The sequence below is a fragment of the Parus major genome, unplaced genomic scaffold, assembly GCF_001522545.3.
Source record: "Parus major isolate Abel unplaced genomic scaffold, Parus_major1.1 Scaffold101, whole genome shotgun sequence".
Classification (NCBI taxonomy): domain Eukaryota; kingdom Metazoa; phylum Chordata; class Aves; order Passeriformes; family Paridae; genus Parus; species Parus major.
This window is the reverse complement of record NW_015379261.1, coordinates 961,022-978,524: the sequence shown is the minus strand read 5'-3', so window position 1 is coordinate 978,524 and position 17,503 is coordinate 961,022. Positions and strand designations below refer to the sequence as shown.

Below are 17,503 nucleotides of genomic sequence, written 5' to 3'. Positions count from 1 at the left end.
TTATTACAAGGCATATTGCATTCTCCCCCTAGATTATATTAATTACCTATCTTGAACTTCCAGCACACTGTCTCTCTTCTCTTTCTTTGTTTACAGCCAGAATATAAATCAAACAGAGCCTCTCTCAAAAACTGAATGGCTGTGAGCTCCAAGGGCATCATTTAGCCTCATATCCAGGGGGTTGAGCAGAAGAATGTTTGCTTGCATTCTTTTTTTTTTTTTTTTAATATAACATAAGCCACAACAAATATATTGCTCTCATGGTGAAGTCTTTCTCCTTTCATGATATTTATGATCCTGAACAAAACACTATTTAAGTATCAATTAATGTTGTCTGTGAGACTAGGAAGAGCAGAGAACATTCTCTCTCTTTCTCTCTTCCTCTCTTTTTCTTCTTCACATAGGAACAGTGCCACACTACTGCTTTTCCATCAGTATCCCATAATGTTTCAGCCCTAAATTATTCTGATACCTGGTTAGAAAAGCTGTAGTGATGGGGGTGGAATTACTAGACAATTTTGACATGAAGCTTCATCTAATATTTTTTCCAGATTATTCTCAACAAATGGGAATACCCTCCCTCCCCTGAGGTGAATGTGCAAACCATTCAGGAGACTGCTTTTACACTCCAAGTATATTAGAACAGCAAAGATGACAGAAAACATCTTTCAGACAAGTCTGGAATGAGATACTGTTCTAAGGATCTGTCTGTTACCTTCCAGAGAAAAACTTTTGAAACATCCATAAGGTTGAGGTTGATATTTTCTTTGCTAGTTTTGCTCACATTTTCAATATACAACTAGGGCAGTGTAAGACTCTGTTCCAATGAATTTTTAGTTGCCTGAAATTCTGCCTAATAAAAACATGAATCAGTCCTTCAAGGACTGCATTTCTGTCTCTGTCTTAATAGAAAACCTAAACATTTACACCACTTAACATCTTGTGTTATTTTGCTTTCAGACAAAATAATCAGAAATGTCTGTTTCACACTGACACATAGCCATGTCCAAACTTCCAAATTTCCATACTGGATTGTGTAGCCTTCTTAAAAGCAAAGCCAGTGAAGTGTCCTTTTTTCTGATGTCAAATAATTTTATCGCAGGCTGCTCTTGCTTAAAAATGTATAAAGGAGGAAACAAAGACTTCCTTTACCTCTCCTTCAGATCACTGCAACTTGGGCCACTGCCTTTAATGGAATTAGGCTCTGATGCATACAAAACACAGATCAGTTTTGCAACCTAAATGTTTGGATCCAAGACTTCTAAAACTTAAAGTTGGTTTGGTTACATTCCCTTTATCATGTAGTGGTAAGGCTTTGTCATACAATACATTGCTCTCAAGAGTTAGTGCAAGTCAAAGATGAGTTACCAAAATATACTTCTAAGTTGAGCATCAGATGAGCTTTAATCTTTGAAGGGCATGTATTTGAAAGCATTCTCTTTTCTTGAATGTTTGACTTAACTATTTTTTCCATATTATATGATATAGGTCAGTATTTTAGTATATATTCACCAAATTGTCTAAGTCTCTCTTCCACAGGAATGGTAAACATTATCTGAATCCAGTTTACAATTTTTGATTACCTTCTGCTTGCCTAAAGTGGTTTCCATCCAGAGGACACTTTAATTGGTGCTGACACAGTGAAGGAGAAAGCTTTAGCACAGCATCTTTCATCTTGACTCAGCAAGATTTCCAGCAGTTGCATTTATACAGTTTTTGACAGGATGCTTCCTAAGTGAAGCGTTTGCCTTTTGGAGAGCTACACCCACAGAGATCTCATTTTCCTTGATGTCTGTCAATATAATGAACTTTATTAACAAATTCAAATTCAAAAACAATTTCAGTTCAAGAAAACTGTCCAAGTTAGTTCTTGCTTATTTCTTACATACGAGGATATCTACAAAAACACGGATGCTCAACAATGGATTGTAATGGCTGCGTATATTTGCTTATATATATATATATATATATATGTGTGCATTTTTTAGAGACAAAATAAAATGAAGGAGCTCTTTAAGAAGAATTTGATCTCTGATTTTAGGGATCAGTGCAAAGGACTTGACTCACAGTTTCAGAATTTGTCATAGCACAATATTATAATAAAGTCCTACTGCCTGTCTTTTACATTACTGCAAATAGAATAGAATAAAAAACTCTACCATTTATAGACATCTGATGCCAAGATTTTGTGATCAAATTGCAATAAATAAATGCATATCAAAGATGCTTACTTTGGCCCCTACACCTTTGTATAGGTTTTAATTCACAAATCCAAATGCCATAAACTCGAGACTAGAACATGGAACAGTGGCAGGATATGATCGGCTTTCTCCAGGTAAGACATACAAATATTTAACAGCCTTGCAAAATTGCAATTGCAATTTATCAGCCTAGGAAGACTATCTATTTATCCACCCTTTACCCTGAGGAATGACACTACTTTAAAAAATAATGAAAAAAAAAACCCCAAAACATTTCTATGAGCAGGTAACATTTGGGAAGTAAAAAAAGATGAGTTGTGTGCTTGGTTGTGAAAGAAGGGGCTGAATTTAATTATTGAGTGTAAAACTCCATTCTACAGTAAGGAACAAATCTAGTGATGTAGTATCCTAACATGTCTTTCTACCATTTTGTTTACATTTACTGATAGGAGCTGTAAGAAAAAAATCCTATGGCAATTTCCTAGAATTTGAACAAGTTATACACACACACACATGTAATCTCCCCCACAACTATACAGAGGCTATAATGCAGGAATCTTTACAAATTGTATTTATCTGTGTATTTTCATTTCACCTAATTTTCCAACAACACTAATGAAAAATTACTACACCTTGTTCTAGTAATTTAAGGATATGTCCATGGAAATACCTTCCCCTTATAGGCATGTTAACAAAAACTTATTGGAAAAAAATTGGAATTTTATTTCAAGTAGTGAAATGTTTTAGTATTTCTAAGTTCTGGAAGAATCCATGTGGAAGAAACTAAAGTCTGATTTTGAAGAATTTTAACAGGCAAGCTGCTTAGAAATCTATTGCTACCCATCTAAATTAGGAAGTGAAAAAAATAAGGATTCACAGACCTGATTCTATATTGTTATCTTTTATAAGACCCTGTCTTCTCTGCTTGAACTCTAATTTACTCCAAAAACAGTTATTCTCACAGGCAGCTTGTTCTATTATGCTCATAAATTGTAAATTTAAACATTAAGTATTGCTTCAGAGAACTAATTGAAGGATAGAACGTTCTTTTCCCTACAGCTGTGCACAGATTAACTCCTCCAAAGCTTAGCATGCCCCACCAGGAACATTACAGAACAGGACTGAGAGCCTTCCCTGTGCTTTCTCTCCGAGGCAAGTTTAAGTACACTTATATCATCCCTTACAGGTGTTTTATGAACTGTCCTTGAAAACCTACAGTGAAGGAGATCCCAAAACCTTCCTCATCTCAGTTTTATGGGTATCAGTCTTTCCCCTTAATATCCAACCTAAATATTTCCTGATTACCTTCAGTTCACTGTTGGGTCCAATATGCAAATGAGAGTGCTTCAATATTTGCACCACCTGTGTGCTTTGCAGAGGAAGAGGCACGCACACAGGCTGGTGTTTGAAGGCATTTACAGACCTGTCCCTGCAGGTGGGCACCCAGCAGCACGAGGCAATACATGGAGGATGCTGAACAAGGCAGTTTCAACGGGAGGTGGCCAGGTGCCCACTAAAACAAAGAAACAGGACAAACTGAGCCTCTGCACTGCCCAGTTTGCCCTTCTTTCAGGATAGCAGCTGTGTACTGGGTTTTAATGCGTCCCAAGGCTTGTGCCAGCAGATGTTAGTGCACCAAAACTCACAGTGAGCAAGGGAAATCAGCGAGAGCTACAGCTTTATCTCGAGAGCTCAGGCTGTAGTACTTCAATTCTTCCTTTCCTTTGACAGTTCTGGATCCTACCACGATTCCCTCTAGGAATCTCCCAGTGAACTCAGATTTCTGTGTATATATGGACCAATGCTAGTGGTATTTAACATTTAATAAAAAATAAAGAAAATTAACAAATCTGTATGCTTATCACACTTGATGGAAAGAGTTCCGTTTTGGGATTGAATGATAGGACATGATACAATTAATATTTTTTTCAGAAAAAAATGGCATGCAAAAGGTGAAGAGTTTCATTAAATAGAAACACTTTGGCTGTTCATGAAATAGAAAGTAAAACCATTTCCTTTTCTTCCCAAAGACCGGAAACAACCATAAATTACAATATATGTATTAAAAAGTTACTTAGAAACAAGTTTAAGAATGGCAAGGACTTTCTTGCTTTAAAAGCAGAAACAAGAATCTAGCAATCTCCTCTAAATGAAATATTTGTCACAAATTCCATTGCTTTTGTTCATAAAATAAATGAAGCCTGTAGGCAACTGAAAGGTCTGGTGCCTACAGCAGGAGGAACATTTCACTGTTGTATTTGCTCAAATCACTAGCTATTCAAGTTGTTTGGGAGATTTTTGGGTTTGGTTTTGTATAACACACATTTTTAAAAGGATCTCATGAAACAATTTGTCATTATACAAACGTGCTAGATGTGCACATTAAAGTGTTTAATGAACATATTTTTTTGTTTGGAGTATTAAATTAACAGCTTCAGGGCCTAGTCCACTAGGTGTACAAAGAACTCGTAGAATTTGATCAGGAATGTTTGATTCCCTGTATATATTTGGATCCACAACAGGGTGGTTTTCATACAGGTGATTTACATACTCCTATCTAATAGAAAATGCCATTACAAAGAACAAAAAAACCCCAGAACCAACAAACAAAAATAAGAAACCCAAATTCTATTATGACATAGCAGTGACATCTCACACATTCATCCCATAGCAGCATTGGTGGGGACAACAGAATTCCTTTATAACAGCATGATCCAAATCCCTCTGCAAGCAATGAAACATTTTCTCTTGTTTTACTTACTATTGAATCATCAGTAAGAATTGGATTGAATTTGGCTAGGCATTGGCCGACAACAAGGTGTGCTCTCATCTGCTTTTGTTATTTGATGTACTAAAGTACAGTGGAGGGAAAAAAAATCACAGCACAAAAAAAAAAAAAAAAGAAAAAATTTTACTAGATTTTTTACATTTAGTAAATGGTACTTAAACTCCATGGACATGAAAGTAGTTTTAAACTTTACTTTTGAAATTTTACTTTTTTCAATATTTCATAGAAAAGAAACGCTCTAAGGTACTGTTTCAGACCACAGAATTATTACAGAACATAAAACTTATATGCAAGGGCTTAATCCTTTTCCCAGCAAAGATGGTGACCAACACCATTTTAACTCCAATGGGACAGGGGTCAGCTGAGAATGTGCCATGTTCCTAATTGGAAATCTCCTTTGTGATAAAAGAGCCTGGCATATACTTTGCCTTTGTAATTTGAATTCTATCAACAACTATTCCTAGCCACAAGAGAAATATTTTTAGGCAATATATTTGTATAGTTTCACAAAACTATGTTAAAGAGAGATGTGTGTGTGTTTGTGTGTGTGTGTGTGTATGTATTTATGTATGTATGTATACATATTTATGAGCTTGGGATGATTTTCTTAAAATATTTAACTTCACTTACATTATATCTTACATTGCAAAATGTACAGACACCCAGTGTTCTTTTTAACAACATATACAGGTGAATTTATAGAGCCTTATAAAAGATTTTGTGATTCCAAATTAAAAACCATAGAAACATAACCAAAATAATGGAGAGTGATTTATACCTCTGATAGTACATAGCGCTCATTCGGGTAATATTGACAGCTGCATCTTTGGCATTGAAAATTCCTTACAACTTTTCAGACAAAATGTTGTTGCTTACAGCTTTTTTCTTTTCTTTTAAACAAGAAAAACAGGATTGAACAAAATACGAATTTTGGGGAAGTACTACTAAAGATTTATTTTATTTTTGTTTTTAGCAAGGATAGCTTAGGAACCCTGAATTATCTTCTCACTTTAGTGTATGGTGTGGACTGTATGAATCCATTTAAAAATCAACTAAGTTGTACCACGTTTTTCGGAAAATTATATATAATATAATATATATATATTTTATATTTATTTAGAAGCTTTGAAATAGTACAGTAAACACTTTGCAACACGGTGTATAAACTACAGAAATGTCTTTGATAATTTTGTGGGTCTTCAGATTAACAACATTTTTATGACCCACAGGTGAAAAGAACATGATCACAATCTCTCTTGTAAAGTTGGAATAGTTTGGGGAACACTTGATCACACAAAAATAATATAAAACAGTCAAGTTTAAAACAGTGATATTGCATTTATAATGCACATCTCTTTTATCTGTACGATTGGCTTTTTGTGGTGAATATAAACATCTAAAGGGCTCAGTGACATTTTGGAGAGAGAAAGATATATAGTGCTGTAAACAGGCACACACTGATCAGAGAGGCAAGATCAGTTGCCTCTGAAGTTTCTACAGTTCTACACATTTCAACTCATTTCTCAGGCCTGCTGAGAGCAATTAGGTCCTATTGTTGGCCAGGATGTCTCCAACAGCACACAAATCCTTCAGTTACACAGAACTGGATGGCCAAGATAATGAAGTTGAAAGCTGATGCTTTTTGTTGGTCGACTTTCTTTTGTGCAAATCATGCTGCTTCAGGTAAGTCCTGTAGAAGTGACTAGCATATCCTTTTCCGTGCTGCAGGAAAGAAAGAAAAACACTTCTGAGAGGAACAAAAATAAAAAAAAAATCAGTCTCCAACAGTTCTTAGGTTTAGGATTTCTTAGGGTGTAGAGAAACAATCAAAACTTGCCACAAACTGACACTGGAAATTCCCTTTATAGCAAACAGTTTAATGGTGATTCACTTTTCAGAGAAAGCCTCTTTTTGAGGCTTGATAGCCTGAAAACCAAATTTCATAGGCTGTTTTATTATTCTGCCTAACATGGCAAATATTCCAGTGTGCCTGTACAGAATCAGTATAAGGATAAAACAAATATTCAGTCTTACAGGTGAAGCATTACTAAAATTACACAGGCTAATTTTTCCCTAGTTCAGCTTGTTTTTTGAAGCAAGATCTAGAAATCCCCCTAAAATTCAGAAGCTAGTTTTCCTTCTCTTTCAAAGTGAACCATTATCCTCATCACAAAACGACCCTTCAGTCTGGTTTGACAGATGAAAAAATGGTGCATTAGTGCAACAATTCAAATTTCAGCATTTACTGTCAGGCTGAAAATTAACTCATGTTACACGGATGAAGACGGTCAATGCATTAGCAAAGCCATATCCTAATCCAACAGCTGCAGTAGCTATATTACCTCAAGACACTGGCTATTTTAACTGTAATTGGGAGCAAAAGTAGCAAATGATATGTACTAGCATTCAGGAATACTCTAGGTTAAATTCTGATTTCTGTCACGCATTAAAACAACGAACTAACTCACTTGCTCAAGTATTATAATTAGCATCAGCACCATTATTATCTGGTAAAGAGTGTAGTAATAAAATCAGGTGTTTAAATCAACTAAATCCCTACCTGAAATTCAGTCTGCTTCTCTGCATGAAGTTTCACAATTGAAACAAAAAGGAATCTTTCAAATGAATCTTTGAATCATGTACAGGTTGATGCTTGCGTGGTGACACATAAACACATCCAGTCTCCGTTCCATTTAACATAAATATATACATTAACCATACTTATTTCCTATATATTCACTAGTAAAGATATGAAATCTGGGTACTGCATCACAGGGAAGTTAGATTACTTACAGGAAAATGTTACTGTGGATGTTGCATGTTTGTCTAATCTTGCCTGCCTATGCTACAGGATGCACACAGAAAAATGTGAAAAACATTTCTGTATAAGCTATCTGTTCAACATAAGGAAAATTGTGAGATGTGTTGCTAAAATTAAAACATCTAATAGATGAGGCTTTCAATGTTTCAGTTATGTAGCAAATTAGTAGCAGAATTAGAAAGAATTTTTAAAAGCTTCTGCAAGATGTTTTTTAAACAATGTTTTTAGAAATAATGAGATCAGAACCTTCATGATGTTTTCATGCAGTACATGATAAGATTAACCCAGTAACTAGATACCTTTTAAAGTATCTTTTTTAATATTACAAGAAACAATCATTCCAATAATAGTAGTAAAAATAACAAGACTTATATTGGATCTTTAAAACTTTTTTTCCCCAAAGTTCAGTCATAATTTCTGTTCTCTTGTAAATCCTGAGGCATAGTTATCTAGATTGGTGTCTGCCACAGAGGAACTCGTGCTGCACTACAGACACAGCAGGACTTTGCTGGGATAAACAGAGATGCAGGTGGGGCAATCACTGCTTTTATTGCAGCACCACTGCCCCACTCCCATCTGACACAGTGCCTTGGTGGCGCTTATGTGGTACCATCTTTCAGATAATGCAGAGATTGAGTCACTGGCTGTGTTTGGCCTTTTGCTGTGTAAATTGATGCATTTTGAAATTTTTAATCTCCAGTTAACATGCTTATACTACAAAACAATCAAGCCCTGTTATAGCAATAACTAAATATTATGCATTAAGTTGCAAAGCTACTGCAACTCTCCACACCTACAAAAATTGTTGCAGTAAATCTTAAAATATCCTCTGCTAACACATAAAAAGCATTGGATTTTAAAAGCAACTTTTGTGCTCCATGTTAGTTTGGCTTTTTTTCTGGTTCTGCACAGAAATTTATGTGCAAGCAAATCTCTCCATGTCTCTATCAGTTTCCGTCTTTTTACAGATGGGGAATATAAATCAGAGAGGTTAAATGGAAAGGAGGATGGACTCAACTTAAAAAAAAGAGCAATGAAAGTTCTGACATCTGTTTCTGGTTCTGTGTGTGTGCATGCATGTGTGTTCATAAATAAACTTTTAAATAATAAACACTAAGCCTCTCTGTATCACAATTTCTCCATCTGTAAAATGGAAATAATATTGCTTACCTATCTCCTAGAGGTGCAGGAAGGTTTAAATCACTATTCTTTATAATCCACTTTGAGATCCAGAGATGGCAAGTGCTATAGAAATGGAAGTATCACAGTCAGTGTAAGAGCTGGAACAAGAACACCATAATTTCTGGTGCCTAATATCTCCTCTGAGATCACAGCTCTCTCTTTCATCCCTATTTTATCACCTGTTCCGAACTCTCAAACAAGTACACAGGGAAGCTTCAAGTCTGTGTGAGTATGGGTAGTCAGAAAAAAGGCTTTAATAAAAAGCAGTTTCATAATTCTGATAATGTAATTATACTGATTTTACTTATATTCTAATATTATTTCAGGTGAACAAGATGATTAAAGATTCACAAGCATTATAATTAAAATTCTTAAGGTACAGGATTCGTGCTGTACTGCTCCTTCCCAGAACAACAAAGATTTTGAGTGCTACAGAAAGAGTACTTAATGCATAAAATTTGTATGGGATAAAATAAAATAAAATAAAATAAAATAAAATAAAATAAAATAAAATAAAATAAAATAAAATAAAATAAAATAAAATAAAAATAAGACCTGAAAAAAAAAATATTAGTATTCCTTTGTTGCTGAATACACCCTAATAAGCCTCCTGTCCACAGTGAGCTAATTCTGTGTAGACTGGTAAAAGACAATGTATAAAGACATCAGTGGTAGCTGAACAGAAAAGAAAATTAAAAATACCAACATAATAAACAGGAAAGAGAAAGTAAAGTATGAAGTAAATATTCCTAGCTCATGGATCTGAAATGAACAGAAAATGCTGTAAAGCCCTTGTCTCTTTAGTAAATCTTTCTTTCACCCTGTTGCATCCAAACCTGATGCTGGACTACTGCTTTATGAGTACAGGCAGGAGCATTTCCTCTTATGGAAAAGCCTAGAAGAGATTCCCTCTGCTTTGAACACCTTCAAACTCTCCGCATCAAATATTGCTCCTGCTTAACTGTGGTAGCTAATCTAAAGGGGACAGAGAAGGGGCACAGTGCTTCCCTCCACAGCTGGCAACTCAAGCAGCAAAAGAAAACACATCCTATATCTTTTATAACTTGTCATTTTCCCTCTGGACTGTATTTGAGAGCTGCATAAACTCCCGCAGAATTACTTCTGCTCTTAACAGAACAACTGCTGAGTCCCCCCAGAAGTGCCAACAGCCTAAAGATCCAAAGGAACTGCTGGATGATAAAATTTCCAAAGAATATCAAACACCAGGCATGCTGTTGCTGTTACAGATATATTCCTGATCCCCCTTCACTTAGGAGGAAGATGTCCTAAACCCCTTTCTTTTAAATCAAAAAACCTCTGCAACAGCAGAACCGGGGTAAAGCCACTATATAAACTCTTATTTGTTTCATATCTACATTCTTTAAGTTCAGACCATATCCAAGCAATATTTGTCTCCACATAGGCTTTCACATATGGACTTTTGTGCAAGCACTCAACTCACTGTCTTCTCTTGTGGGTCCCCTGTACAAACTGTGTGCCTCACCATGCCACCCACATCAAGCCTTCCCCACAGAGCACAGCTCTGTGATGAAGGAACACAGGATGCTGTAACTTCCTGCATTTCACTCAGAAACAGCCCAGCTATTCTGGCTTCATTTGCAATGAGCAATAATTTAAAAAGGAGTTAATTACCACATATGCATTATGGCAAGGCTGGTTTTAAATTTGCATTGTTAATTTTAACTGCCCTTTATATTTTGATGGTTTGCCTTGCAGTTTACATTTTTACTGTAGCATATGACACATGGCTCTTCACTAAGTCCCATTAGCTTCACCAGAGCCAGAAATGGATAATTCTAGTTACCAATCAACCAACCAGACTGTAAGTTCAGCCCTCCTGCTCTAACTCAGCCCAGCTGAATAGAGACCAAGACCTAAGCAGTGGTAGATTGTATTCTGTCAGAAATAACCTGGCTGTTCCAGTTAGCTTGGAGCTCAAGTTCAGATATCAGCAACTATGTTTTTTTGGAAAGAGGTCAACAAGTGAACGGGAATGCAGAGTAAACTACCATAGCTCCCTCACCCTTCGTAGTGGTGCATCCAGGTAAAGGGTGAGACACACGGCTGGGGCTGGGGCTGGGGGATGTAGGATGGGGATTACTCTGCTGCCACCCATGTTCTGTGGATAAAAAAGCATTCCAGTCACTGCAAGTGTCAATTCAGTATATTCTGCAATCCATAAAGTCTTTCTTTTCTTTTAAAAATGATCTATTACTTAAAGAAGTTTGCTAAAGCATCACTAATAATCTTTTATGAATATTCCATTAATGGCATTATAAAAAGAGAGTGTCTTATCCAGGCCAATAAACTTTGGTACACAAATATAGCATTTTACTCATATACCTTGTCCTCATGAATTAGCTTACAGGGAACTTTTTTCCTTGCTTACAGGGCTTTAGTAAAGAGATTTTTTTTCTTCAAATCTATATATTCTGTAGAGAACTCTTGGATAAAACACCTTGCATTCCAGATGCCCATGTTTCATTTTACATAATTAATGTGGGTTTTTAACTCTGCATTATATCAAATAATTGGGGAAAAAAAATGGAAAATGTAACATACTTACTTTTGTACTTGAAAGTATAGAAAAATAATTAAATAAGATCAAATCCCTCTAATGTCAGTGAGTCTGCTGGTTTTGGTGGTCACTGTTTGTGTGCTTTAGGAATGTGTCTGAAGGGTCCTGATGGCCACTAAAGGTGTAAGGTGAGAATGAGACCACGTTCTGCCTGTCGAATTCTGGCAAGTGACAAGACATGCAAGGCAGGAGAAGCTCCTGCACTTGAGCCTGTCAGCTGCCCCAGGGTAGAATTTGCCCCTAATAACAATATGGCATTCAGTATGGCTGAGATGCTCCTTCTGGCATCTGCAAAATCCAAGATATAAATATTGTTTCTAAAATAAACCAACAGCATTTGGACTGATGGGTACAATTACCCAGATTTCATGTGAAACAAGAAAACCAATTGTGAGCATCGAGTCTTCAGGCTGTGAATAAATTAAAGTAGGCCAAAATGCAAAAGTTTTTATTGCTGCACTGAAACTTTTCAGGAAACAGGCTTGATTTTAGCTAAATAAATAATCTCCACAGGCCATTAAAATCTTCCCTTCCTTTGAGAGTATATCCTTACTTCTGAAACAAATACGATTATGCAAAAAATCCCCTGTCTTTTGTAAAAAGAAAACTATGTAACCACATATACTGTGCTTTTCTTTCTCCTTTCATTAAGTGCATACATTTCCATGTCTATATTCATTTAAATCAGTTCAAGGAAGGAGGGTTCCCAGCCATGCCAAAATTTGACAGTGCTGGATACTGCACTGACCATAGTGCAGTAAACCTGACAAATAGTGTTACCTGCTCCAGGAAAAGGGGGAGAGAGGTTTGTCCTTTGCACTTAAGTACAAAACTGCCACCTCTCAAATCTGAGCATCATGCTCTAGACCAACAAGAGATTATCATTTTTTTTTTTTTTTAAAACAATTTTTGACCAAATTGCTGACTTACATGTATTGCTACTTCTTTTAGCTTTGAGATGGGAAAACACATACTTAAAAGGTATTTAGGTATTTTCAATGTTTGGAACATGCATTTTAACATGGCAAGTGAGATGCCTGATACAAATGCTGACACATCATGACAGCCACAGGAATAATGTTTCTCTGGTGCTAATGGGGGCTCTGAGATTTATATGCTACCTGGACTTAGCTAATCCTCTGGAAAAGAAAGAAAAAAATTAAAAAAAGCTTTTCAGTTCTTAAGAACAACTACCCAATTCCCAGTTCATTTAAGCAGTGACCTTAATCAACATGTACTTTACATCAAGCACATAACTAAGAAGGATTGACTTTTGAATCAAGCCCTGGATTTTGTCATCAGTGTTCTGTTGCACACAAGATACTTTTATGTGCATTTGATTTTCTGTTCTAAATGCAGAGAATTTTCTTTTCCACCCCCAGCAACAGCCCAGCGGCATAGTAGATGTCAGATTTGATTTATCTCTGGTTCTGATTATTTACTACTGAAACAATGCTTTTTAGTTACTACAACTCAGCAGAGAAGAGTACTAAGCTATATTCTATAATGTACCATAAAAACACAAAAGACCATTTTTCCAGAAGATACAGTGGGAATAAGGCTTCTTTGTCTTTCTGTACTATTATAACCATATTATCTACCTGAAAACACTAAAGATAATGCATGACATCACCACTAAAGTCAGAATATTTAATTTTGCAAGAGTTCTTATAATTATGTGTTGTGTTAAGGCCTATTAAATAACTCCCAAATTACTCCTAATGTATGTCAAACTTACAGCACAGAGCATATTCCCTAAGAATATTTCCACATTCTCTGTCAACAATTTATGCTAATTGCATACATGTTGTAGTACCAAATTCACATTCTTTGCAATTCACTATAAGCGAATAATTTTGGTATCATCCTTAGTAAAACTCCTATTTGTTTCCTTTCTTAATTTCTCTTTTTATAAAAATTGCTTATGTGTTTGTATGCAGCAGTAATTTCTTCTCCACAATCTTATTTTCTTTTTTTTTCATTTGTTTTTGTTTTTAAGAATTCATAATTTTTATTGCATTCTTACAAAATCAGCAGTACACATTTCTTTCAGCTGACAAGCCTGAAAATGAAAATTTCAGTTTGAGGGTTAACTAATGCAGAACACACTAAAGGCCAGCTACAATGTGACTTAAAATTTTCAGAGCCCTGGAGAGAAGAGGAGGGATATGAACCATTCCTCCTAAATTGCTCATAAGTGCCTCAGTTCCCTATAGATTCAAGGGAGAAGCAGACATGTAGATCACCATTTGGTGGCCTTCAGAGGTGTCTAAATTATTCATGCAGGATTTGGCCTGAAATAATTAAATTTACTTGTTCTTACAGGAGGTAACATGCATTACAGCATTACATCAGCATCACACTATGAATTCCTATCCAATTTATCTTCGCCATGATGTTTCTTCCAACGCTCCTCTCTCCTAGCAAGGATTAGCTGACATTAGGACCTGACAATTATGTTCTCACACTTTTCCTGAATGTTTTATTTTCAGTTTCTAAAGCACACTGCTTGTCATGAGCAGCACACACTCTGATTTCAGAGTTTCCCAGTTTACCAAGCCAACACACTTAAGTGTTTCAAAGGCTTCTCACAAGCCTTTCAAAACCTCTTTTTCAAATCACATATTGGTTTGTTTCTATCCATAAATGAAGTTTGCCCATCACCATTCTTTGTCACTTAAGACTGCCAGAAGGGAATGATTTATACCCATATTATTAAAATTTCTCAGCCATATCAAGCAATCTATGTGGGCCACAGCATGTGAGCATATTCAATCATTTTTCAGGAGTGGTCCTGGGCACCATGTCCCAGACTTGTTAGGGAAAAAAGCTGGCTGACACAGGCTAAAGGCAGGCCAGAGTGTGAGAGTACAGACCATGACACTCCAGTGGTGGAAAGGACCCTGTTTAATTCATTAGAGTAGCCATAAAGAAGCATGGAAGTACAAAGCACATAGTACTTTATCTCAAGTGGAGCAGGAAAAAAGTTATTACTGCATCTCCTTTGTAAGTTAGAACTTTTTTAGATCTCAGTTCCTATCAATACGCACAGCTGTGTGCAGCTCCATTCAATTGTCATCTAAATTCCAATTGAGCATAGATGGATGTTAAATTAAAGCCCAAACAGTCAACTAAAAAAGTCACAAAGTGACAGACTTTTACTCTGACAAAAGATGAATTCAAAATATCAGCATCTATAAAACTCCTTATGAATAAAGAAAGGTTGCGTTCAAGCAGTTTCATAATGGATCTTTTTCCAGGGCTGAATGCAGCCGTGGTGCTGAAGGTGAAAAGATAAAGTCAGAAGACTCAGCTCACTTGCAAAAACAGGAGTCTGTCATCCCCGTACTTCTTTAGGGGAATCTACTCTGCATCCTTTATTTTTCCTTTCTAATACACATTACTTCTGATGGCCTGTAAAAATGTCATATAAAATAACACCTTTTTCACATATGAAATAGGTTCATGTGTGTGAAAAAAATACAGATTTACTCTTGCAACTCATGCAGGCATGTGATTTTCAGGCAGAATTTAGGAACCAAGTTCTGAAAATTTGCTTCTCCATGTCCAACTGTATTTTCTTCAGCCAATAAAGACCACTATCCTAACAAAGAAAGAAGTCAAATTACCTCAGAAGATTTTGGATTTTCAGTGAATCCACATAATATTTAGTTCTTCCAACATTTCATTAGGTATTGAAGTTAAAAATTATATTCTTTTTGTATCTCCTACTTCCTCTCCAAGACGGTACCCAATACCTAATTTTTTACTTTTCTGACCTCACCATACTATGTTTCTAAAACAAATACATTCACAGCTACTTCCCAGCAGCAGTCATCAGACTACTAGCATGGAAATGTGGATTCTCAGTGGTTAATGCACAAATAAAGCTGTTTACAGGGTTGCCAGACAAACAGCAACACTGATCCCTACAGCGTGCTTGTCCAAACGTGATAAACAGATGCACTTCCCTCTCTTACTATTTGTTGCATTCCTTAAATGGTTTCCCCTATTTTTTCCACTTAGGGCAAGGCAAGAAAAAGTGAGAAAAAGGGAAGGGAACCCTCTAAAATTAAAGCAGTGCAAATGACCGTGGCAAATCACAGTTATTGTGTACAGCAAAAGACCCAAAGCAAGTATAATTGCCTCTGCTCTGCAGGACAAGGAGTTCCTTGGACAGAGGCACACAGAGAGGAAAAGATTTGCTGCACATGGACCCAGGATCAGGCACACATTCAATTCTCCAGCTCCTGATTGTCACAGGAAGGAGGTTTGTACATTGAAGAACAGCATTTATTTATAATGAATAGAATTTTGCCTATCAAAAATAAATAACTTCAGTGCCTTTGAAAATTTTAACTGCAAACATCTCCATGCTTCCCAGAGAGACTCGTGCCCCTAAGTGGCTAAATTACTTTTGTTATAGGATTTAAATTTATGGGACAAGAGGCATTTTGAAATTTTAAAGCAGCAGAGCACAATAACCTTAAAAATTACGCCAAAGTTTCAAGCAATCTTCTGGGTTTTTTGGTCTTCTTCATACTCCACTGGTAGGAACACAGAAAATGGTATCTCATAATTTAAAAAGAAAAATCTCCACAGATGGTATATGCACAGCACACATAAGCACTGCCAAAATTGACCTAAATGAATAAATATAGCACCAGCCTGAGACAGCTAAGATACACGAGACTTCTATGCAATCCAGTCAGAACTGGCAAATACAGATTTTGCAGCCATCAGAGGAAAAGAAGCAGTTGAAACTCTGCATTTTTAGGATGAATAAAAAGTATAATTTTCTTTCAAACAAAGCTTACTGATTTTTTTTAAACTTTTCCAATTATTTTCCTGCAGTGTATCTGGAAAGAGCTCTAGAGTCATCTAAGATAAAAGATATTATGTAAACCTAAAGACGGGTACAATTTTTAATCAGTATTTTGTACAGTGCTGGGTACTGTTAATTCTGTCCAAGACCACAGTTACACAGAAAAATTGAAGCAAACAGTATTTAAGAACTATCACCTGTGCTTTAAAATTAAAAGAAGAATGCTTATTTCAATTTCTTATATTCATTATTTTCATAAATATTGAGCAGGAGTTGCAAGAGGAATACATTCCAAAGAAGAATGCAAACCAGTTGGGAATGTAAGTTAAAAATACCTTTCAGAAGTTACACAATAAACACTGAACAGTTGAATCATCAGAAGTGGCTTATTCGTGATCATAAAGAACCTACTATTATGAGTAAAAATAGATCAGATTCTTGTTCTCCCTCAATTATATTTTAATTAGCACATATGTTTAAGTTTTACTTCAGGTGTAGGAGTTTTTTGGTAAGATTTATTTATCTAACAGAGATGATGCATCTGAAGTGACAAACTTGAGGTACTGAGCAAATGAATCTCAGCATTTCAAATACAGCAAATATGGGAATGCTCTAATAGACTTCTTAGAAAATAAAAAAGTTTCCCATTAGGTTTCTTAGCATTATTAGATGGTGGCCTTTCAACTCATCCTTCACTTCTGCTGAGCAATTTTGCATGTGCAAAGTCATTCTCGTCTGTGCAGAAAACAGCACTGCAGCCTGTCCCAGGGATAAATCCCTGAATAAAAGTCAGGAGATTCACTGTGGCAGGATATCCACAGTTTTAACATTCCTTTTGACCACAAAACTGTGCTATTCACAAAGGAACAACTCTTTGATTGTGCACATATAATTTGTTTATTCATGCCAATAAAAATTTTGTTTCAGTACAACTTTTTTTTAATCCAGCATTATAATGTTTTCTTCTTAGACCAAGAACTGTAATATGTGCATGCAATTTATTGGTGCTAATTTCTTTGGTTTTACTTCTGTGCCTTTTTATTTCAAGTGTGTGTGAAAATCACAAATTTAATTTTAAAAAACTATT

At 35.8% G+C, this 17,503-nt stretch overlaps 1 protein-coding gene across 4 annotated transcripts in view; it reads right to left on the bottom strand.

The window, feature by feature from the left end:
• Positions 1-1,956: 1,956 nt before the first annotated feature.
• PCDH10 (protocadherin 10) overlaps positions 1,957-17,503 on the bottom strand; it is a 36,597-nt gene continuing 21,050 nt past the window's right edge. Inside the window, exons 5-7 of one of the 4 annotated variants that reach the window (XM_015615593.3) lie at positions 11,037-11,132; positions 8,981-9,055; positions 1,957-6,711 (exon numbers count right to left, since the gene is read on the bottom strand). In XM_015615593.3, coding sequence (XP_015471079.1) covers positions 9,021-9,055; positions 11,037-11,132 — 131 coding nt within the window. In that variant the 3' untranslated portion in view covers positions 1,957-6,711; positions 8,981-9,020. The remainder of the gene's footprint in view (positions 6,712-8,980; positions 9,056-11,036; positions 11,133-17,503) is intronic. The other 3 variants (XM_019005376.2, XM_015615594.3, XM_015615595.3) reach the window with 3 other exon arrangements.